Below are 24,622 nucleotides of genomic sequence, written 5' to 3'. Positions count from 1 at the left end.
TGCTGAGATTAAAGGTGTGTACCACCACAGCTGAACTTGAGCATTTCTTTACCTTTTCACAAGATCTTTTTAAGTTCTGGATTGTATTTCATCCCAGATGTAGTCAAATTGACAACCGAGAATAGCCATCATAATCCATCCCTTGTCATTTTGACACAGAATATCTCCTTATGTCCAAATGAAACGATCACCAGGCCATCATAATGCCTAATATGATATAACTATCCCTTGTTCAATTGCAAATGCATAAGCAATAAGCTCAACTGGGTGGAATCTTGCCCTGAGGTCACCACTCCCTAAATTCCATTTAATATCTCTGAACACAAGATTTAGCTCCATTGCATTTACTGTTGCCCCTTTAATACTTGAACCATATATTTTGTATTTTTTCTTTCTATGCTTGATCAAAATGCCCCTCATAAGAGCAAACCACTGGACAGTCTAAATTTGCTTTATTTGAGACTCCTGTTATCAATGCAATTAATCTGAATTTCTTCATCTTAGCCTTAGGCAAACTCCCCAGAAAAGAGCAAAAAGCAGCCATATTCTTCACCAAAACATCATAAGAATGATCTCCGTGCAACATACTAAAATTCCTTTCCCCTGAAACCTTTTAAGCCAGTTGAAATTGTAAGGACCCCCGACTCAAGTCCCGATCAGCGCGCACCCAAGGAGACACAAGAGACCGACTTGTTGCAATTTGCAAGAGGCAGTTTACTGGCGAGGTCCCTCGGGTCAAAACTCATCTCACGAAGGAGAGAGAATCGGCCAAGACTCCCGAAAACTCTGGGCTTTTATAGGGAGTGGCGCAAGGGGGAAGGGGAAAGCGGGAAATTCTGGCACGGTTACATATAATTGGATATTTCAAACATCAGCAATTTGCGTAAGCAATCATTTTGGCGAGCAGGATGACTTGCTATTTTTGACCATGAAACCACAGACCTCCAAGAAGGGGAGAAAAACACCAGGTGGCCCATCTCCCACCAGGGCATGTTTGGGCTTGTCAGGGCATGTCATCCTTGGTTGTCTCTATCTTTTTGATCACTCTGTCCCTGGAGGGGCCTGATATTTTTATTATGGCTATCTTCAGCAGGTTGTTGGTGGTCTTTGCCGAGTTGTTTTTAATTTTGATTCCCACAAAATAATACTCAGCAACAATGTCTTTCATAATTCCTACTGGGCTGGCCCATAAAGCACATTCCATTGCTTTTTAAATCCAAAGTCCCCAAGTCCACATTCCTCCAAACAAAACATGTTCAGTGCTATCACAACAGTTCCCCAGTCCTTGGGACCAAATTCTGTCTTAGGTTTCATGGCTGTGAAGGACCAAGGCAACTAAGGAGAACATTTCATTGGAGCTAGCTTACAGTTTCAGAGGTTCAGTCCGTTATCATCATGGTGGGAAGCGTGCAGATAGACATGGTACTGGAGGAGCTGAAAAGTTCCACATCTTGACCTGAAGGCAGTCAGATGGGGAATCTCTTCTGCAAGCAGCCAGGAGGTGGGTTTCTTCTGCACAGGGTGGAAAGGCCAACCAGACAGTGACACACACCTACTCCAACAAGGCCACACCTCCTAATAGCGCCATTCCCTGGACCAAGCTTATACAAACCACCACAGGGTTTGAAGACGAATAGGAATATGTTTATGAGTGATGCCTAGGCTACTACTAAAGAAATTCATGATTCATTGTGCAATTAAAATGTTATTGAAGATGTAGCCTATTTATATCTTTTTAAAGCTGTTGATTATTTTCCTAAACAAAAGGAGAAAGCCTAGATTTATAAAGACAATTTAGTGTGTATGTTCACATGTGTACATGTGCAACAATGCAGCCTTAGGTTGGATCCCCCTGAGCTGCAGTTTGAAGACATTGCAAGATACTAATCTTGTTTACATGAGTGCTGGAATCTGAACTTGGATCTTCATGACAACTAGCAACTCTTTTTGGTTCTGAGCCTAACATTTAATGGCTGAGCTATCTCCACAGTTCCAGATTCATGTTCTACTTTATTAAAAAAAAAAAAATTAAAGAAGTGCATGTTCAAGATACTGAATTTGACCTCCATTGTTAATTTATTTATATTGAAGTACATATTTTAACATTTCCTAAAATAAATTTTGTTTTCCCCAAGGATATTCATTTTATCTTTCAAATATATTTTCAAAATAGCTACATTTAGAATATAATTACTAATGCAATAATAGATTAGGAAAAGCAAGTTAAAAGAAAGAAAATAAATAAGGTAGCTCAGAGCCCTTTGAGTTCAAAAATGAGAGTTGTATGCCATTCTAATGGCATTATGAGCTTTTCCAGAGTCTCTTAATGTAGTTACTGACTCAATATGCAGAAAGAGTTGTTTTGCACATAGAAACAACTGAACTTATTCAGGATGATTCCAAATTGACTTCACCGTTTATTCAATGACAACAAGTGATCAGAAATAGAAATCATGTATTGCATATAACACATATCAGATCCTGTGTCTTCTAGGCCCTCTAGCACAAGATAATGATGAAATTGGTCAGCTGCTGATAGGAACTGTGCTAGAGGCTTCAGAATTTCATTTAAAAAAACCCACCATGTTAACAGCAAAGGTTTAAAGAAAGAATTATCTATCACTTAGCAACAGTGTAAGGAAGTTCTAAAGAAATATCCTAGGTGTTCTTTATATAACCAAACTTCATCTGCAGGAAGTAACCCTAAAGGTTCCCAAAGAAATTACATTTGACAGATGGATGTGTTTCATTTCACAGAGTGTGGTAAACTACAATAAGTGCACCACACTATAGACATGTTCAGGATTTCAATGGGCACCAGCTTTATCTTCTGAAAAGGCAGATTCTGTAACTATGCATTTATTAGAAGTTATGGCCACTATGGGGATACCTGTACAAATTAAGACTAACAATGCTCCAGCATGTCTCCAGTAAAATGTTGCAATTTTTACACACACACATAAATCTATTTTTATATAAACTTTTATTTATATATTTATATATAAATATGTTTTAGTAAATTATTTTATTTACATTCCAGATGTTGCCCCCCTTCCCAGTTCCCCTCCTCGAGTTTTTTACCCCCTCCCCACTCCCTTTGCTTCTGAGAGGGTACTTTCTCACCTACTCACCCACACCTCACCCCTGCCAGCATCCTTCTTCCCTGGGACACCAAGTTTCAGGCAATCCTCTCCCACTGAGGCCAGACAAGGCAGCCCTCTGCTATTATGTGCTGGGGGTGCATGGACCAGCCTATGTATGCTCTTTGGTTGGTGGCTCAGTCTCTGGGAGCTCTGAGGTGTCCAGGTTAGTTTATACTATTATTCTTATGGGATTACAATTCCCTTCAGCTCCTTCAATCATTCCCTTAACTCTTCCATAGGGTTCGTCAACCTCAGTCCAATGGTTGGCTGTAAGTGTCTGCAACTGTCCCTGCATTACCTTTAGACAGGAACAATTCTGGATCAAAAGGTTTGGAGGTGGGTGGGTGGGTGGCCCATGCCTCAACTGGGGGCCATGTTTATATACTGCAGGTGGCCTCTTCAAGTTCCACCTCCCCACTATTGGGCATTTTGGCTAAGGTCATCCCAGTTGAGTCCTGGGAGCCTCACATCCCAGGGCTCTGGGAGTTTCTAGAGGTTCCCTCTGCCCCCTACCTACTTCTACTGCATATTTGCATTCATTCTCCTGGCCCTCTGGGCTTCTCCCCCGTCTCCCCCCATACTGATCCTGCCACTGTTTCACCACCCACTCTCCCAGTCTTTCCAGCCCATCCCTCACTCTCTCTGCCTCCTGTGATTATTTTGTTCCCTCTTCTAAGTGGGACTGAAGTATCCACACCCAAGCCTTCCTTCTTGTTAAGCTTCATACGGTCTGTGAGTTGTATCATGGGTATTCTGTACATTTTGGCTAATATCCACGTGAGTGCATACCATACAAATCCTTTTGGGGAAGAGTTGTAGGATCGTGAAAGGTAGCCTGGTTTCTGGTTGAGCACAGTCTGGAAACCCTGGTGACCCCAGGTGATCCTGATGGACTCCAGGTGACCCTGAGGGAACCCAGGTGACCCTAAGGAATGGTAGGCATTTCGCCATGCTCTCAGACACTAGGCTACTGAGATGAGGCTGCAGCCCTCCATAGATTTGTGTCCTTCAGTCACATAAAGCCAACACCCCAACCCCTCACAGGTAGAGGACGTGACCACAGGCCACATAGCCTCAAGACAGATCTCTGTTTTAATGAGGAACCTAAAGACCTGAAGTGCTTAGCAAATTAAGCTTTCCTTCCCAGACAATCCTCCCTGCAAAAGGTATTTAACCTCAGGCCCGCCCTGAGAAAATCTTTCCACCATGACAACAAACATCTTAAACCCATGGACTGACTCTCTTCATCCGGAGCACTCTACCCCTAGTCCCCTTGGCTTCGGGCCAGTCCAGCCCATGGGACCCACTTTGTTCTGAGCTCTTCCGAGGCTTCCAAAGAGCCTGAGAACCAGAAGGTCCCTGGCTACCCTGCAGGCTCCAGGGACCCATGAGCCAGCTCCAGCTGCCCTGTGAGACCTCAGACTGTGCTCTCCCCCTACCCCCCAGCAGTGTCCCTGTGGCTTCACATAGCCCAACTTCCACTGGCATGGGGTAAACTCAGTCAAACTTCTCACAGCCTGCCTCCAGAGCTGCCCTAGCCCCGTAGCAGGGCAGACTCGGAACCCCACTTTAACTTTAACTTGGGTTACCTCACTCAGGATGTTATTTTCTAGTTCCATTCATTTTCCTACAAAGCTTATGATGTCTTTTTATTAGCTGAACAGTGTTCCATTGTGTAAATGAACCACATTTTCTGTATCCATTCTTCAGTTGAGGGACATCTGGTGTTTCTAGGTTCTGGCTATTACAAATAAGGCTGCTTTGAAAACAGTGGAGCACATGTCTTTGTGAGATAGTGGAGCATCTTTTAAGTAGATGCCTAGGAGTGGTATAATATATAAATATAAATTATTTGTATATATGCATAATATAAATTATATATAAATATATATATTAATTTATATGTTTACATATATAAATATATTGTTAAAGTTAAAATTTAAAATGGTGTTTTCTTGGGCTGACTAAGCAGCGGCGGCTCTCCTTAGCTCAGGAAGAAATGGCCAGCCAGAAACACCAGCCCTTACACCCAGGAGATGCCAGAGTGGGAGATGGCTCTGCCAATCTCCCACACTGTCTCTACAATGCTTGGCTGAGCCCAGACTATCCCACCATCTACAAGGTACCCAGTAGAAATGAGACTAATGTTTAAAGATTATCCAAAGGCTTTATGTGTTTGGTAATGCTCAATAACAAGAAGCCCACACAATTAGAGGTGTTACCCCTTACCTAACCTAGATATATCAACTACCTTAGACTGTGGATCACTTGTGAGAGCTTGTATGTTCACAGGAAATAAAAACCAAAAAGAAAGCCCTGACAAGATTTACCTTGGGGATACTGAGACACCCAAATCACCAGGAAACAATTTCAAGAAGACTGTCATTCCATTCCCTTAAGATGAGATAGATGGTTCGGACATTTTATGAGTTATGGATCTCTGTTGATATTTAGGTGAGTGTTTATAAGTTGTTAATGATCCTGATTATAGAAAACAAAAACCAAAACAAGGTATAGAAACTTAGATTCAGGAATTTCTCTCTTGCTTTTCTTTTTCTCCATCTTTTCTTTATTAAATAAAGGGAACAGAGTTGAAAAGAAAAGTGGGGAATATAGAAATATCATGTAGGAATAATGGGGTAAAAGGGTAGATTATTGAATGACTCTTCAACTTAGAGCTACTGCTCCTCTCAGACAGGGTTGTTTTTATTTACATCAATATGCATGATTGCATAGTGATACAGGTTTAAGATTGTCATTGATAAAAATCGTTATATACTCATACAGAACTTAAGGATCTGTTTGTCACAACACACTATGTCTACATGTTTTCCAGTCTCATATAAGGTACTGGACCCTTATAACTTGTTTAAGAATGCAATTTTTAGTTCCAGTCCTTTTAAAGCTGCTATTACAATCTGTTTAGGGTATTTAAGAAATGCGATAGATAGTAAAACAGTCAAACTCATGGACATGTCCGATACTAGTCCAGGTTATCTCAGAAATATACACCCTAGGTTGAACAGATAGTAAATAGCTAGAAACAAGCAATGATTGCTTGTTCAGATATCCTGTGAATAGATAGATGGTCTTCAAAAACCTCAGAGACTCACAATATGGGGGGAGGAAGAGGACAGTCACCATGATTCTGAGGGAGAAGGGTCAGATTTAAGAGCTGCAGAAGAAAAATTATCCAGCAATGTAGCTGGAAAGAGAAAGCAGTCCTATGTGTGTGTGTGTGTGGGGGGGGGCTTCACAGAAGGTAATAGGGCAGCAAAGATAAAACATAGATTTAGAAGGTGTTAAGCCAGGAATACCAGGGGGAAATGTATGCTAGCCACTAAGAGGTTTAGAAATGCTCAACCATTGAGCTAGTCGAGGCATATCAAAATTAGCTAGCCAGAGCGCTCTTGGATGGGTGTAGCATGCACATGACCCTGCAGGAGCCAAAGTGGTTTAACCAATTCACCATAATGTTAGTTTAAAACATCATGGAGTAGGCCGTACGATCTCTGGTCTCATTATTGTGTATGTGGTCTAACCTTAATCATAACATGTTGTTTTAGCGTATAACATCTCCTTATTTATCACAATGAAGTTTTTTTCTTTTAAATGATAAATATGTATTGACTATGTAAGAATAAATGTCTTCTTTTAAAATATATTGTTTATTTGTGACTGTGCGGGGGGTGGTGTGTGTGCCACAGGCAGTGGGAGTCAGTGGACAATTTTGTGGAGTTGGTTTCTGTCTTCATCCTTAAGGTATGTTGTAAGAATCAAGCTCAGGTTTCCACACATGTGCAGGGAGTGCTTTTACACACTCATCTCAGTGGCCCAAGCCTGCTTTTCTAATGGGACAGGTTACATCAGGGTATATACTCTTTCAGGTTTTAGCCAGCTCTCCAGTAAAGTTGTACTTCCTTTGAGCTCAGATGCTTTGCAATGAGAGGAGTCAGAGATTCCTTGAGGCAGGAAACAGAAGCTAAAAAAAAAAAAAAAAAAATCTCTTGACAAATACAAAGTACATAGTACATAGATACATGGGATAGTTTTTGTTGTTGTTGTTGTTGTTGTTGTTGTTTTGTTTTTGTTTTGTTTTGTTTTTTGAGACAGGATTTCTCTGTGCAGTCCGGGCTGTCCTGGAACTCACTGTAGACCAGGAAGCCTCGAACTCAGAAATCTGCCTGCCTCTGCCTCCCAAGTGCCAGGATTAAAGGCATGCTCCACCACTGCCCAGCCCATGGAATAGTTTTTAATTTGTAAGGTAAGATTGAGAAGCCAGTTAGCAAGAGTACATCCCATGCAAAACTTTATGTCATGAAGGAAGGGTCGCTAATCAGTCAGAGCAAGGCAAACATGACTCTGGCAGGCCTCCCCAGTTCCCTCTGCCTTGCTAGAAACCATTAGATTGCATTTCTAAAGCTAGCTACCAATATCTAGTCCCTTATTTGGCTACTTCCTGAAGCCAACTACCAAGGTCAGCTATCACAGTATTGAAGTCCAGCATCCAGTAATCAAAAACCTCTTTGGTTCACCTAATTAACATGCCCAATTAAAGTTAAATGCCTCATGCTAACATAGGGTTTCCCACTTTACCTTTATAAACTACTATAAGACTACATGCCATGTCTGACTCCTCTTTATCCAGAGGCAATCTGTTTTCATCCATGTGTACTGTGCCCCACCCCAGGGCAGGGCAGACAAACACCTCTTCCCCTCTCACTTGTTCCCTTCCTCTTCTTCCTCATCTTGTATCTCCTCTCTTTGTCTCAATTTCCTGCTCTTTGTCCCACCAGGGAAAATAAACCTCCTTTGTGCTGAGAACTGGTCTTAGGGTGTCCAGAGCCAATACCGGTTCCTACAAAGATGATACATAAAATTGTTTCAGTGGTTTGGGATGTTGTTTAGTGGTAACACTTGCCTAACATGTCCAGTGCCCTGGGTTTGGTTCCCAACATCACAGATGCTCAATTGTAACAATGAAAATGTTTCAAAGCAGTACCATAAACATCCTTATTGTAGTCTTAAAAAAATGAGAAATTAAAAAAATACAAGTACACATAAGATTGCTTTATTTTAAAAGTGTGCCAACTTTTTGTTTAAAGAGTATAATGAATTTAATGTGTATTTCTATTGAGTATCACAAATTTGATTTAAATCTGACTTTTCTTTTAAAATAAATAAATGGAACAAATCTGGACATTTTGCAGAGTATGTGGACTGTGCTGTTTGTCATGTGGACTGTGCTGTTTGTCGCATCAGATAAAATGGCACTGTCCCCATAGGCTGGGTACTTAGACATATGTATTATCTAATACCCCAGTACATTTTCTCCTGGTCATTTTTTAAATGTTGGCTGGGACATATAGGGTTTATAAACTGTGAGACTCTGGGTGTGGTGACACATGCCTTGAATCCCAGCAGAGGCATTGAGTCTTTATGAGTTTGAATTCCAGGTCAGCCAAGGCTGTATAATGAGACCACCTCACTATTAGTAAGAAAAGAAAACAGTATGAGTCTCAAATAGCCAATAGTTAAAGACATTTGGAAAATATAGTCTGCTTAAAAATGTTATTGCTTGGGATTAAGCCAGTGAGATGGTAGTTGAGATTAAATGTTGGCAGTTAAGACAATATCATTTTTACTGTAAAATCAATGAAAGGAAAAACAGTGTTGTTGTTGTTTCTCCCCTTAAAGAGGTATCTTGTCTTCTGATTAGAGCTTGGCAGGCAGTGAGAACATACCCACCAGGGGTTTCATTTTTATCTTTGCGTGTGTATTAACTAGTTGAAGGAGAATAAAAAGCATGCAATATAAATGGGAAGGGGGTAGAAGAAAGATAATTTTGAATATTGCAAATTCTCCATGGATATTTAGGAGGAACAAACAGGGTCATTGCCTCTGTTGGCTCTGATCAGGACAGTTTGATTTTAACTACTATTTCTGACTGTAACAGCTCACTCATTTGGGGCAAATTATAATTTTTAAATGATTTTCACCATGTGACAGTTTATTAATTAATAATTATCAGGTACTTGGAAGACTATAGAGGAAGTTATCCCTTTTTGTACATAGCATTAAAATGTCTACAGTAGAAATTTAAGTCTTTGGCACACGCCTTTAATCTCAGCACTTGGGAGGCAGAGGCAGGTGGATTTCTGAGTTCGAGGCCAGCCTGGTCTACAGAGTGAGTTCCAGGACAGCCAGGGCTACACAGAGAAACCCTGTCTCAAAAAAAAAAAAACAAAAACAAAAACAAAAAAAAGAAAAGAAATTTAAGTCTTTGGAATACACAGATGCCAAGCTATGTGAGGTATAGTTACTGTCTGAAACATGACCTTTGAAATTCTTGGAATTTGAAGAACAGGATATGTGGTTCATATTGTATTAATTTTAGAGCAATATATGACAAAGTATTTTTTCCTATTTTTTTCTGAACTCTGAGTGTGTTCAAAGTTGAAAGCAAAGGACAAAAGCTTCCTGAGATTGCAGTGTGTTTTTCTGAAATTGCCAGTGATTTCTAACCAATGCCTTCATTTTTTATTGGTTATCAAACATTATTTTGATATTATTTCTATATAAAAAGCCTTAAGGAGACTTCAGTATAATTATATTGTGTTAAACAAAAGGACATAATTATACAGCTAAAATATACTTTTAATTCTATTTGTATATGGTTTTCTAAAAATTACAGGATATGAAGACTGTTTTAAACCAAGGACAGATGTTGAGTAAAAGCTTCTGACTAGGTTTGAAACATGATTAAATAAAATAGCAAAAGCCCCTAGTCAGCTGCATCATGACGGGGAAAAAAAGAATACTATATAATAATTGAACCTCAGTTTCAAAAACTATCTTTCCCAGAAGTGGTACCATTTGGCATCAAGAATAACAGTAAGAACTGTACTATGGATACAGATGGTTTTTTCCTATAAAACAGGAGACCATCAAAGCTAATCTGTTTCAAAGAATCAGATATGTGATTTTTCCAAATCTGTAATGTAGTCCTACAAAAGTTAAGACACAAGTTTCTCTTTTAAAAACTGAAACCAGGGCAGGGGGTGGTGGTCATTGTTACACTGAACAGTTTAGAACCCAGAAAACAGGTACAGACAAAGCTGTCATTGCCTCACTTCTAGACAAACCTTTCTGTATCATCTGTCCTTCCTCAACTCGCAGATAGCAACTATTAAAGATTAGAAACTTACTGCAGGGTTGGTAGGATAGCTCTGTAACCCTAGTGGCAAGGAGAATAAATTCAAGGTCAACTTGGGCTACATATAATCCTGACTGAAAAATGAATGCAAAAAAAAAAAAAGTCTAGGGATATCACTTAGTAGCAGATTGCTTTGCATGTGTGAGGATAAAGGCTCAGTCCCCAGTATCACAACTCCTAAAAAGAAACCAATGAGCTGCCGTGCTTCCTGTTACAGATTGTACTGTGGATTCCTAGCAGTTTTTGAAAATGCATTGAAGTTTTCTCTTTTCCTATTCTCTCTCTCTCTCTCTCTCTCTCTCTCTCTCTCTCTCTCTCTCTCTCTCTCTGTGTGTGTGTTAGTTGATATTCTACATTGCCCAGGAAGCCGTTTGAATTCCCTGGGTTGAAATGATCCTCCAGCTTAGGCCAAGTAGCAACAGGGATGAGCCACCACGCCTAGGTGTTTAACAGTTCTATGTAATCGTAAACCTTTACCTACTGTTTCACTTCATTTCCTATGGTTGACATAAACCACTCTGAGGAAGAAGAAAAAAGTCTTAGGAGAGGAAAGGGTTTATCTGGCTTGTTCTTCTAGGCCATCATTAAAGAGTGTCGCGTTAGGCAGTTAATGCTACTCCTATTGCCGTGGTAGCTCAGTGGCCCTCAGTGGCCCTCAGTGGCCCTCAGTGGCCCGAGCTCCTCACTACAATCCCCAACGCTCCTGATTCCCTAATGACAGACACACATTCAATAGGCAAAGAGGAGGATAGGGGCATTCCCTCTTAGAGGTGAAGGGGAGAGAGTGGGGTGCTGGGCTTGAGGAGGAGGGACTGGGAAGGGGGACATTTGAAATGTAAAGAAATAAAATAATTAATAAAAAATTCTAGCTTCCCACTCTCTGACTACTACAAATACTCAGAACTGTCTTCCCTTGTTTTCCATTACAGGAGGAATCAAGATGTGATTCCTAATTTAAATAGAGTATAAAGAATATAACAATAAACCCAGATAGTCAAAGAACACGCAGGACAATAAACAGAGTCCTGTGATCACTATTTCTAAGGATTTATCAGGATGACCAAACTATCTGAGCCTACTTCCCTGTCCTAGCCCAAAGTCATTTTTATACCTGAAGCCTACTTCCTTGTTCTAGTTTAAGTTTTAGATTCCTGCCAGTTTGTCTTGGTAGTTCCTTGACTATTTGCATCTATTGTATTGCTAGTTCTTCAACCTAGAACTGACTACTTGCATGTAATTTAAACAGTATAAAAGCAAAAAAGGAAGAGAAGGGATGGGATAGGGGATTAAGGGAGGGGGAGGAATAGGGAAAGGGGGTAACACCTGAAATGTGAATAAATAAAATATTGAATAAAAATGGCTAAAAATGAATATATCAATAAAAAATGGATAATGAAGTTAAACCACTCACGTGGTAAGGCCCTTGGTTAATGCCACAGGAGTACAGTTAACTTGTATTAGCAAAGGCTGAATTGATTCTAGAGCAAAAAAAGCACACAGGCTGGTAATTATATACTAAAGGAATGGCAAGTCTGAGCCAAAGATGTGGATTTAAGAAAATTGGTTGCTCTGCTCCAAGAAAGTGTGTTGGCTTAGGGAAGAGCAGGAAACCTAGCCTGTTGCTAACTACACTGGAGATTGGGAAGGAGGAAAGGAAAGGAAAGGTTGACACGGAACTAAATGGAGAGATTAGAGATAGAAATAGCAGCACTTTCAAATCCAAGGAAAAGAAGGTTTTTGGAAAAGTGGTTAAAGAAAAAAAAGTAGAGAAAAGTAAGCCTCAAAAATCAGATCTTTGGGCTCAGCCTGGAAGAGGTTCTTGGAATATGTTAGGCAGTGTGAGATTTTCTAAAGTCAGCACAACCTTTTCCAAACCTAAACATGTTATATTACATGGCAAAGAGTGAGGTAAGGTTCTGGATGAACTTAAAATTGCTAATCAGGTCCATAAAACTGTGACATCCTGTCTGGGTGTCCCCAAGTAGTCAAAGGGTTCTTAGGATGGAAGAGGAATGGAGGAAAGAGAGGGCTGCATTGCATTTCTCATGACTGTGACAAAGTACTTCACAGGAAGAACACAGAGAGAAAGGTTTATTCTGGCTTATATTTGAGAGTACAACCCATGGTGGCGCCTACATGGTAGAAGAGGGCCCATGAAGCATCTTGTCCAGACTCAGGTGGCAGAAAAGCTTGGGCCAGAAACAGGACTCGGGTGACAAGACCTGTGTGCTAGAGACCTACTTTTTCCAGTTCTGCTTGGGGGCTAATTGTTTCTGGCCTTAGATAGACTTGTTTGCCCCCTGAAACAATATGGCCATCGTGAGAAAAAGATAGCAGTGGACAGATAATAGACTTCCCCACTTTTCGAGTAAGAGTCTAGTGGTTACTATTGCAACACAAAATGGAAAGTATTAATAGTGAAGTCCTTGTTGTGTGTGAGATACTGCTATACTTTTCTATGTTTTCCTTCTTATAAGGCTTAGATTAATTTAATTCTCATGATTTTCTGGTACAAACACACTGTTATACAGATGGAGACCATAAGACACCCCAGTCTTCTTCTCCAAGGTAACACCAGGGCAGAGAACGGGTGAGACGGTTTACAGTCCTGTCAACTATGAGAATTGTGTATCCTTTTTGAGAGATGGCAATTGAGAATCTACAGAACTTTTAAATGAATATTATAAAAAAATTGTGTACTTGCTTAGATTCAAAAGTTATTCTCTAACCTAGAGGCTCTTTGGAATTGATACCTACTGAGAAAGAGACCAATTTTATCCAAAACGACATCAATCACAGGCAGTTGGCTACTGAAAAACAAGACTCCACGTCTTTTGTGGGCTTTTTGTTTTGATTTGGTTTGCGATTTCTTGTTTTATTGAGGTTTGTTTGTGTGATTAAGTCTCATGGTCTTTGTTTTTGTTTTCATAAATAACATGAAGCTGAGTGGGTAGGGAGGTGGTGGGGAGCTGAAAGAGGTCAGGGGAAAGGGAAACATAATCAAAATGTGTATGAAAAAATTAAATAATAAAAAACGTGTTAACATAGAGACCTGGGATATGGGAGGCACCTAAGAATCAATGGGGGTGACCTTAGCTGTGACTCACAGCATTGGGGGTTTGGAATCTGAAGAACACACTTCCTGTAGCCAGGCAGGAACCCTGGTGGAGTGATAGGGATATCAACCCACCCACAAAACTTTCAACCCCAAATTTATCCTGTCTACAAGAAACACAGGCAGAGGGGATGGAGCAGAGACTGAGGAGATGGCCAGCCAATAACCAGCCCAACTTGAGACCCATCCCATGGGCAAGCATCAATCCCTGACACGATTAATGATACCCTGTTATACTTGCAGACAGGAGCCTAGCATGACTGTCCTCTGAGAGGCTCCACCCAGCAGCTGACTCAGACAGATGCAGACACCCACAGCCAAACAGTGTATGGAGCTTGGGGACTCTTACTGAAGAACAAGGAGGAAGTACTGCCATGCCCTGAAGGGCCTAGGAACTCCACAGGAAGACCAACAGAGTCAACTAACCTGAACCCTTGGGCTCTCAGAACAAACCAAACCAAACCAAAGAACAAACAGGCTGGACCTAGGCTTTCCTGCTCATAAGTAGCAGATGTACAGTTTGGTCTTCAAGCGGGTCTTGAACAACTGGAGTAGGAGCTATCCCAAAAGCTGTTGTCCGTACCTGGGATACTGTGTCTGCCTCTAGTTGGGCTGCCTTGTCTGGCCTCACAGTGATTTGAATTGCCAGGGTTGGGGCATGGGGGAGGGTTTACCCACTCAGAAGGGGAGGAGGATGGGGGAAGGACTGTGGGAGGGGGGTGTCCAGGAGGGTGTAAAGTGAATAAGAAAAAAAAAAAGATAAAACAAATTAAAGAAAAAGTTGTCAACATCGACCAGTTTTTGTTTCTCCATTTGTGTGTGTGTGTGTGTGTCTGCCTGTGTGTATGTATGTATGGTGGGATGGAATCATTGGAAGTCATAGGCATCATTTTTTTAATTTATTTTTTCAATCTAATAAATACTGTGTATGAATCGTTTGACATATTTATCGGCAAATACAAGAAAAGACGGGAGAAGATAGTTAATGTGTATGTCGAAGAGTCAAATGAAATACTTAACGACTAGCTTTATGCACGGAATTTTACTGCAGTGTTATCTTTTGCCTATAGTTAGATAACCACAGAAGTAACTTGCAAAGCGCCCCTTGTAAACCTGTGTGGCCATGGAATTAGACCTTTTCTTGCATTTAACGAACAACTTTTGATTGAGTACCCGAATCTCAAAATTTGTCCCTCATGCGAGTGCGCGAGTGCATTCGAAACCAAGCCCTAAACCTAGCTCTAACAAGGTGCAAGAGGAAGCGAAGGAGGCGGGACCCGGAAGGAGGAGGTGGTCTCAGGATAGGGCCCACGGCCAGCGGCCAGATGAATGCTGGGAACTGTAGTTCTAGGCAGCCAAGGTTTTCCAGAGCAGGGCCCGGGGAGAGCCTGACTGGCTCCCTGAAGCCTCCGGGGCGGCTTCGCCAGAACGCACTTCCGCGGCAGCGGAGGGAGACAAGGAGACGCAGCTGCGAGTGGGCGAGCCCGATGCCCGGGCGGTGAGGAGCTGGTAGGTGTGGTCAGGAACGCTCCCGTTTCGGAGTATTTTGCAAGTAGTTGAAGGTGTTACGTGAAGCGGCGAAGTGGCGGCGAGTCGGCATTTTAAACGTTGCCCACATGGGTGGATGTGGAAAGTGGCTGAGGAGGTATTTGGTACCGCGTTTAAAACGTTTTCGTGCCCTCAGAGGAGTGTGGAAATGTGCAGCCGCGTTGCCGGGGCAGCCGAGGGCTGGGGGCGGGCGGGCGAGCGGGGGTGTGAGGCGCGAGCTGCGAGTTAGCTGCTATTTTCGACCCAGCGGCTGACGGAGTTGGTTGTGTAACGCTGACCTGCTGGCGCTCCCCACGCACCGGGCAGGGGTGGGCTCGCGGCGAGCGTGCGGGGCGCACTCACGCCATTGGCTGTGCGCAGCCGCCCCCCTCTCCCCGGCTCGGCCGCTCGGGGTCTCCTGAGGACGCGGCTCCCACCGGCGCAGGCAGAGGCGGGGGCGAGCGTGCGCAGCTGGCCGAGCTGGCTTTGCTGTCCCCCGACACTGCCCTGGCCTGCAGAGGGTCCACTCTCCACGCTAGGTGACCTCACTGGAAAAGGTTGCCCAGGGGTCCGATTGATGTCATTGGTTGTAAGAAACGAGCCCTTCTGACTTTGAAGCAACCGTGCTTGATAACAACTTGAATTGTGGATGGGAGGTGGGGAACCTGGATCGAAATCAGCACCCGGGCCCCGTACTGCATAATTACTGTAATAGGGCCAGTGATGAACGCCTCGATCCAGGAAGCGCCCAGGCGTTTATGAGTTTTCACTCATCCTACCTGTTTGAGTTAACTAGTATTTAAAGAGGAAGTCGTTCTTCTTTAGAGATAAGAAAACATACCAAATGGCAGGTTGAGCCAAGGGCGATACCACACACAACATAGAGGAAAAAGGACAAAAAAAGTTGCTAATTTTAGGTTGTACAATGCAGGTCAGTTTTGTCTGGTATTATTGTAAATACCATTTTTTAAACACTTTAGAAAATAGTGCATTTCTTTTCATTCCAAGACAGTTGTATAGTGCTTAGGACACGATAGGCAGGAACTGGATCTTGAAAAAATAAAACCATTATTTTTTTTCTTAGATTTCTAACCCAGTAAAGTGATTTTTAATTTTAGCCTTAATTATCCTGAACTTTCAAATCACAAAATAAGACTTATTTTTCTTTTGAGGCTCAAATCTACTAGTGAATATAAGAACAGACTGCCTGTGTTATTTTTGTTGTGTTTTTGGCTTTGCTTTTTCATGGTCCTGGTGTTTCAACCTAGGGCCTTCTACTTGATGGGCACACATTCTAGCACTGAGCTACACCCCAACCTTAAACTGTCTTTTTGAGAAACTTTTGCCTGCCTGTTTGCTGTAGCATTTTATTAAGTCTAGATGGTTACTGCTTCCCCCTCCCTGTTATATGTGAATTAAAATAGACCTTTGAGAGAAGGACTGTAGTACTTTGGAGCATCATTTTTTTCTACTTTGGTAGGTCCAGATTATCTCTGCGTTGTGTGCACATGCTCCTGTTTCATCTGAGTTCAGTAAGCTGATTTTGGAGGATCAGATACACTAAAGGGTAAGTGGTTTATAATGTTTCTGCTGTCTCATTCAGGAACGCTGCTTTTCTTCTCTTCTTCAGCAAAATAACAGTGGAGGACCTTTGTGGGAACAGGGATTGATGGTTACAGATTCCAAGGACACCTAAATTGTAGGTAGAAGGGATAGCCAGTGTTAGCATCAGAAATTATGTAGTGGCCATAAGGCATGCATTCTTTTGTAGTGATTCCTTGGAATTGTCCCTATAAAAATTATAATGGTTTTGAGAATTTCAAAAACTCTTAGCCAGTATTTCTGCATCAGCTTTCTTTGAACTCTCTTCAAAGCCAGAGAAAATAATCTTTTGAAAATATTTTTATTAACAATGATACTATCATTGATGTACCAGATTTTCCTCTCTGAAAGTCTCTCCGGAACAGATGACAATTGTGGAGTCACTGTTTTGGATCAGAGTATTTGATTTGGTCAGTAACCACGCCAAAACAAAAGTTCTGTCATTGCTAGACAAATCTTGCTTTCATTTTACAAAATTGGACAGAGTTTTGGCCAATAAGGAGCAGAAACAGACACATAATCTAGAAACATCTTGAGTGTTTCAGAGATTAGGCTGTGGTGACCTTACCAAATGAAATGAGTTCAACTTATACTAAACCAACTTTATAATACTTTATAATTTTCTCTGTCTCCAGCTATGTATTGATTGCTTCAGTCAGTAAGTAATGGAGTACTTCTGTGTGTCAGTAGGAAACACACCAAACAGAACGGGGATCTCGGTCCTGAAATTCATAATCTGTTGGGAAAGAAGAATATATAAGCAAGGAATTGTAAGCATTATCACTGCCACCAAAGACAGTAAAACAGTGCTGTTCACATGATGCAGCCGGGGATGGAGGAAGGCTGTGAACAGGAAGGGGGGGGTTAGGTAGACCTCCCCAGCAGTATGACTGGATATCACTAAAGAATATGGTGGGACTGAGAAAGTTCTTAAAGGCTTGGAGAGTTGGCGTAGCAGTTTAGAGCACTTGATGCTCTTTTAGAGGACCTGGTTTGGTTTCCAGCACCCACGTAGTAGCTTAAAACCATCTTGAAGTCCAGTTTCAGAGGACCTGACATCCTCTTCTGGCCTCAGACACTGCGTGCGTGCGTGTGATGCGCAAACGCATATACAAGTAAAAATCCATACACATAAAATAAAAATAAATCTTTAAAAAGATAGTTCTGAAGAATGCCATGTGGCCTAGCTCTGGATTAAATTAAAAAGCAGAAAAACTGGGAGGTTAAGTAGAAAGTTTGGAAAGGTTAAACAGTATGGTGACATAGCTAGCTGTGTAAGGTAAGAGAGTGACATACAAAGAGGCTGAGAATGGGGGAAGCCAGAGGGTGGACACTGTGGGGAGGTTTGAGGTTTTCAGAGACTTCATTATTCAGGAAGTGGAAACTATTGAGTTGGAAAGAAGTGAAGTGACAGATCTGCATCTCAAAAAATTGTTCTGGATACAGAATTCATCGACATAGCACAGGGGTTTCGAATTTGAATAAGTCTTAATCTGAAAGTCAGCAATTTTTTTTAGTTTCAACACTAAATATATCATTTCATATCATTCCTCCACCACCTTATGAGAGGTTATCTCACTATGGGATGAGACTTACTATCAAATTATAGATATGTAGAGTTAATAACAGGATAAGTGAAATGACCAAAGGAGGTTACAAGATGCTAAACATTAGTTTCAGCACTAGGGTTGAACCTGAAGATTTGAGATCGCTAACGTTCTCTTTCTGAAACACATTTCATGGTATGTCTGTTGACTATAAAACTGTTAGTCTTTGAGAGTTTAACTAAGCATGTGTCACCATAGCAAGTTCAGAGATCTGATGCAGAATTTAACATCAACTCGAAGGAAGGTATAAATACACTTAGCGTTGAAATAAATGCTGGTCTGCCCATGTTCATTAATAGTGTTTGATTGTCTGTAGGCTAAGGATCGCAGGAAAGTATTAATAATAAAGCTGTATATTCTGATCTTGCTCTTCATTGCCTTTGGGTTGCAGGGATCAGTGGCACAGGGCAGGCTGTTTGGAGAAACTCCTGTTACTTTGAGATTGTGAGTATTTGTTCCCCATCTCCGGAAACAAGTATGAAATTGTGATTAAGTATTTGCTGAAGGAGTCTTGAAGCTTTAAAAGAAACAGGAGTAACCTTTTTCTTACTGCTCCATCTTTACCTAACCCAGGGCAATAACTTTTTAATAAATGGTTTACTGGCTTATGCTGCTTAATATAACAACAATGATCACTTAATACATGGTAATTATACAGTTGGTTAACCATCAGGATTTTGAATTTGCATGTAATAGCATATTTTTATTAACACTAGGGCAGTGTCCTTTCAGGGCATTTTCCATATGCATCACACGCTACAAAAAATTGTTACATGACTGACTTCTTAGTCATAGCTGTTTCTTTGTCTAGCCCACATTTGTGAATACACTGTATAGCCTTGGTATGTGGCCCACTTCTCATTCATATAATCCTAAAATGATTTGTATGCCAGGTACTATGCAAACTGCTCATCATATATGGTGGAAACAGGTCAGAAAACAACTGGAACTGAATTGTGGAGCTTGGTATCATTAAGCATTTCTAATGCGAGTATTCTCAAACCTGCACCAAGGTGTTAGTTCTGAACCAAAGTCTTTGTTGCTAAAATTAAACAAGAAAGGTGGAAGGGTGGATTATTTTTCTAATTTACATGAAAACTAACCTATATTTTTGCAATTTAACTCTGAAAATTTTCTGGAACAGTTACAATGTCTGATACTGACAGAAGGCAGCATAACAAGTAGTAGCTAATACTATGGGGAAACTTAGAACTATCCATGTTTAATTTGAAAATCTAATTTAAGACCGTTTATGCCCAAGCTCTACTTTCGTATTATACACTTAATGATGTATTAGTATTTGAATACACAGGGATAGAATTTTTGTTAGTAAAACTGTTCCTAACTTACATGGGTGTATAACATGACATTGTTTTCTACAGAACATTGTGTTTGCTTGCTGAAGCGTGTGCTAACCTAACCTAGTTTCTTAGTATTTCACCATGATTATATTTCTGATTCTGACTTTCTGGGAATGTTCCTGTACCATCTCAGTAGAGAATATTTGATTCTCGAAAAGATGATGGATTCTGTGAACATCATGATATTATATCAGACTTAAAAGTCACTGTCAACTTTGGCCCTTCATCTTGCTTTAAACAACAACAAAGTAAATGTACTCCTAAAAGTTGTCTGTTCTGTTGCGTCATGGTGGAAAATATGTTTAAGTTGTGCTTTGAGGTGCATTATAAACTCTGGAGAAAATTAAATCTGAATCCGATACTGCTTTATATAGTTAATTATAGATGGGAAAAGAATACAGCCTTGTAATTTGAGAAGAAAGGCTGTGCTGCTGTTACTGTTACAATGGCAAGGTGTTCTAAAGATGTTCTACTTCAGAATCTGTTTCTCTTACACTAACGTTAATAGCTTTATAACTACCAAGTGCTAGAGATTTCCCTGAAAAGCACTTGAGTCACATGAAATCATCCAGAAGGTAGGTAAGCAGAGATTCCAGGGCCTTCTCTTCTCTATTTGACTGATTGACTAGAGATGGGCCCATTTCACTTGTAATAATTTCCTGGTGTGCCAAAATTACAGCAATGAGATGAGTTTGCTTTTTCTCATGTAGCATTCATTCAGTAAACGTTGCTTAAACAACTCTAGTGTCCCAAGTACTGAGCACTAGTGTAGCAGAAAAGGTAGTCGCCTGTGCTTATACCCTACATGCACTTTACACTGTGCTTCATGTGTGTTCTAAGCACGTGACATTGCATTAACTCATTGGACCTATGAGGAAAAAACCCTGTGAGGTAGGCACTACTTTCTTACCTAGTTTGCAGACGAAGAGTGAAGACACAGGGAATGTCTGTCTGTCAGCCAGGTCAAGAGGCAGCTGTCCCCGCTGTCCTGCCATGCTCTTCCATCCCTTTGCCTTTGGGAGACCACGTACTCACCTGCTGCTTGGATCTCACTTTAAGTTTGCTTGAGCTCTTAGGCTGAAGTTGTAGAGCCTGTAGCTGTTAGGTATTGAGTGTTCTAGACCTTGCTACAGTTTGAATAATTTGTGCTTTTTCATTGAATACCTGATATGCACAGTGGCCCCTATATGTGTGCTGAGTGAATATTGACAACCAATTGTAAATTTTAGGTGTGATGTTTTTGTCTTTAATTATAAAGAAAAATAATGATGGCTAAAGATATTTGTTACAGTGTGACAAAGTGATGGCAAAGCACTTGTGTGCACTTGATCTGGGACATATATGCTAATGTACACTCGTATTATACAGGGAGGAAACGGGTTTCCATCTTTTGTTTTTCTTTAATTTCTTTCTATTGGGACGGGTGGGTGGTGGCAGGGTCTGGTCTAGAACTCAGTTTAGAGACCAGGCTGACCTGAGACATATTGCAGTCCTCCTGCTTCAGAAGTGCTAGGATTGCACTAGTGTGTCCTCTGTAAATATGCTGCCTGTTATGGCAGCTCTATCTGTGTTCTCCTACTGTGCCTGATTTCCCCTCTGTGTGTCATCCCCCAGACTGAACATTCTGCTTGGGCTGCCATGGGCTGCCGAGATGTCCATGCAGCCACCGTCCTGTCCTTCCTGTGTGGTATTGCCTCTGTAGCAGGCCTCTTTGCGGGGACTCTGCTTCCCAACTGGAGGAAACTGCGGCTGATCACATTCAACAGGAATGAGAAGAACCTGACAATTTACACAGGCCTGTGGGTGAAATGTGCCCGGTATGATGGCAGCACTGACTGCCTGATGTATGACCGCACTTGGTACCTGTCAGTGGACCAGCTGGACCTGCGTGTCCTCCAGTTTGCCCTGCCCCTCAGCATCCTGATCGCAATGGGTGCCTTGTTACTCTGCCTGATTGGAATGTGTAATACAGCCTTCAAGTCCTCTGTGCCTAACATCAAACTGGCCAAGTGTCTGGTCAATAGTGCAGGTTGCCACCTGGTGGCCGGACTCCTGTTTTTCCTGGCAGGTACCGTGAGCCTCTCTCCATCCATCTGGGTCATCTTTTATAACAGCCATCTCAACAAGAAGTTTGAGCCAGTCTTTACCTTTGACTACGCAGTATTTGTCACTATCGCTAGCTCAGGGGGCCTGTTTATGACGGCTCTTCTGCTGTTCGTTTGGTATTGTGCATGCAAGGCTTTGTCCTCTCCTTTCTGGCAACCACTGTACTCTCATCCTCCCGGGATGCACACTTACTCACAACCCTATTCATCACGGTCCCGCCTCTCCGCCATTGAAATTGACATTCCAGTAGTCTCACATAGCACTTAACAGATATAATTAACTGTTCAAAGGGTGTCTTGTAGCCTCACAGCCCACTGCATAACGAGCCTTCTCAGACCTGTGTACATGTTTCCTATGTTCCTTACCAGTCAGTGGAGCCAAATTTGTATATCTTGGTAGAATGAAATGCTGCTAGATTTTATGAGGTACATATTCTTCTAAATGTGAAACATTCCTTTTATCTTGCTTCTAAGACCAGGAGGGTCTGTAGTCCTCCTTGTCGATGTCTGATCAATTACTTACGTGAAAGGACCTGTGATAACGACTGAGGCAATGAAAACAGCATATTGAACAACGCTGTTTGATCCTTACCGATATTTCAGATTGTGCATCGTCTCCGATGACTTAAAAGTGAAAGGGGGCAGTTTCAAATTTAAGACATCTTGGTCGGATAAGGCTAGTAGTTTATCTTCAGGACTCTACCAGTTTGAAGGTATAATTTTGTTCTCTCTTGGGACTAATTGAATAGGCATCAGTATACTGAAGATTACTATCTTCTACCTCATTTCAGTGAAAAGTGAAACGCATTTTAAATGATGACAGAGTAAGGCTAACATTTAAATACGGTTAACATTTGACTTTGTTGGTTTCATACAGGGTCTTGCTGTGTAGCCCTCGCTGGCCTAGAAACCACTCTGTAGACCAGTCTGTACTCAAACTTTCCATCCGCTGGCCTCCTGAGCACTAACTACAGGCACACCCAACTACGTCTAGTTAACTGATTATATTGCTGGAGTTAAAAATATGTCAAGAGAGAGTATGTTGCTTCATTCGAAGCAAGAATTCCTTTCAGATATCCCGAGTGAGGTAGTGCTCATGTGCTGTACAAGCACTTAGTGCCTAGGACAAATGAGTAAAAGGTCGTTGAAGCCAAATGGTTGTCTTTTAGACACAAATGGTAGGGCACAGGAGTCTGTTCTTCAGTGTCAGTGTCAAAGATTCATTTGGTGGCTACTATTTGAGTAGTGGCTTTACTCTGTTCAGTTCCTGCTTCAGGACTGATTACTTGCTTCTAACACTACCTAACACTTGAGTAAGTACTTTAGAGGATACAGAAACAGGAGAAGTAGCTGTGGCTGTGTAGGAATTTTGATCTAATACATTTGATAACCAGTGGCAAGTCTGACTTTATGGTAGCTGGTAAACTTGTCAAGCATTGACCCAGGAATGTATTTCACCTGAAACATGTCTTTCTGACACAGACAGCCTATGGTACACCAGCAGCAATAGCCTGGACACTCGAAATTCACTTTAGTTAGGTCTCCTCCCATAGCTCACAAGCCATAATAATGGTCTCAGATCATGAGAATGGGCAAGAAAGGAGAGAGATTAAATTATACCCGTTCTACCTCTGAAATTAATGATACAGTAAAGAGGGACAAGTTTTAAAAACATCTCTTCTGATGTTATATCAAATGGATAAAACCATGTTAGTACTAACATTTAACTTTGACATTGAGGGATGTTGGGTCTTAACTCTTAGGGATTTGAGCTGCTCATTAATTGGTATAAAGTCCACTTAATAGCATTATGTTTGTAAGGATTGTAGTATAATGGTTTTAGATTTTTACAAGCAGCTGATTTTATGGTAACAGTTTATGATGCCTCTTTTGCAAATCTGAGTATTTCTATAGAGATATGTAATACTTTTCCCTAAGTCCAGTACTACTTCATGTAGGCAAGTAAATCTAGTTGTATAATTTTTAAATACTGTCAGTACAAAGCATGCACATCTATGGTTTTTTAAAATTATGGCTTCTAATCTTTTCCACCTCTGGTTCTTCTCATTCATAAGTAAAGCTGAGTGTTGCTCATTCCAAGACAATGGCAGCTGGAATTTTGAGATTAATATTAGTCTTTTTCCTTTGTTAATTAATCTTAGTTCTTCTCTCACTAAACTGTTTTCAAAAGAATTAAGAAGTCCACCATACCTTGGTTTTGGTATAAAGAGATAAAAAATAGGGCCAGGTGTAGTGGCTTTTGACTTTAATACCAGCACTCAGGAGGCATCCTGACAGGTGCATCTCTGGAAATTCTGGTCTCCATAGCAAGTTCCAAGTCAGTCAGAGCTACACAGTGAGCCGTTGTCTTAAAAAAAAAAAAAAGAATTAGGAAAAAAAGTGGACTCAGCAATGAGAATACTAGACAATTTTTAGCTCACAGGATTGTAACTACAAACATTAAGTTTTCTTATGAGAATCTTTTGGCATTATCATCTATAGCCTCCAGTTACTATTTATTATGAATTCACTCAGGAAGAGAAGCAGCTGTTTCTGTATTATCTTTTTAGTATTCCAGACTGAGCATAAATAGCTGTTTTTTTTTTTTTAAAGCCATCAAAGGAAAGCATGTATTTACAATCCTTTTGAGTCACTTGAGCACTCCTGGGCTGTTATTGAGATGGGATGGATAACTTCTTTTGTTGCTAAAAAGCTGTTGATTTTAAAAGCCATTTAAGGAGCCAGTTTGGCAAACAACCTTGAATGTGAGATGGTGCACAGAATTTGTGTTGCCCAGGTTTGGGAGAAGAATAAATCTGAGATCCCGAGTTCACTCTGCTTGTACATACGCTCTGTGATGGATAGTGTATGCTGTAAACCACAAGGTAAAAACCTCAGTGGGTGTGCTGTGCTGCCTCATGTTTATTAAAAGATGTATTTTTACAA

General features: G+C 41.1%; 1 protein-coding gene across 2 annotated transcripts; it reads left to right on the top strand.

The window, feature by feature from the left end:
• Positions 1-14,858: 14,858 nt before the first annotated feature.
• On the top strand, positions 14,859-24,622 carry Cldn12 (claudin 12). 2 transcript variants are annotated; one of them, XM_028781773.1, is made up of 4 exons: positions 14,859-14,983; positions 16,482-16,568; positions 18,602-18,654; positions 21,186-24,622. In XM_028781773.1, exon 4 carries the CDS (start codon positions 21,210-21,212, stop codon positions 21,942-21,944), a length of 735 nt encoding a protein of 244 aa, XP_028637606.1. In that variant the 5' UTR covers positions 14,859-14,983; positions 16,482-16,568; positions 18,602-18,654; positions 21,186-21,209; the 3' UTR covers positions 21,945-24,622. The 2 variants fall into 2 exon arrangements, with proteins under 2 accessions (XP_028637606.1, XP_028637607.1); XM_028781774.1 differs by lacking the exon at positions 14,859-14,983 and adding an exon at positions 15,094-15,119.

Source organism: Grammomys surdaster, unplaced genomic scaffold, assembly GCF_004785775.1.
Source record: "Grammomys surdaster isolate TR1022 unplaced genomic scaffold, NIH_TR_1.0 543, whole genome shotgun sequence".
NCBI classification, from domain to species: Eukaryota; Metazoa; Chordata; class Mammalia; order Rodentia; family Muridae; genus Grammomys; species Grammomys surdaster.
Note: the sequence above shows the minus strand (reverse complement) of the source record. Positions and strands in the feature narration are given on the sequence as shown.

What these genes read in the sequence shown, in the direction of transcription:
- Cldn12 (XM_028781773.1), top strand. Translation starts at nt 21,210, where the DNA reads ATGGGCTGCCGAGATGTCCATGCAGCCACCGTCCTGTCCTTCCTGTGT.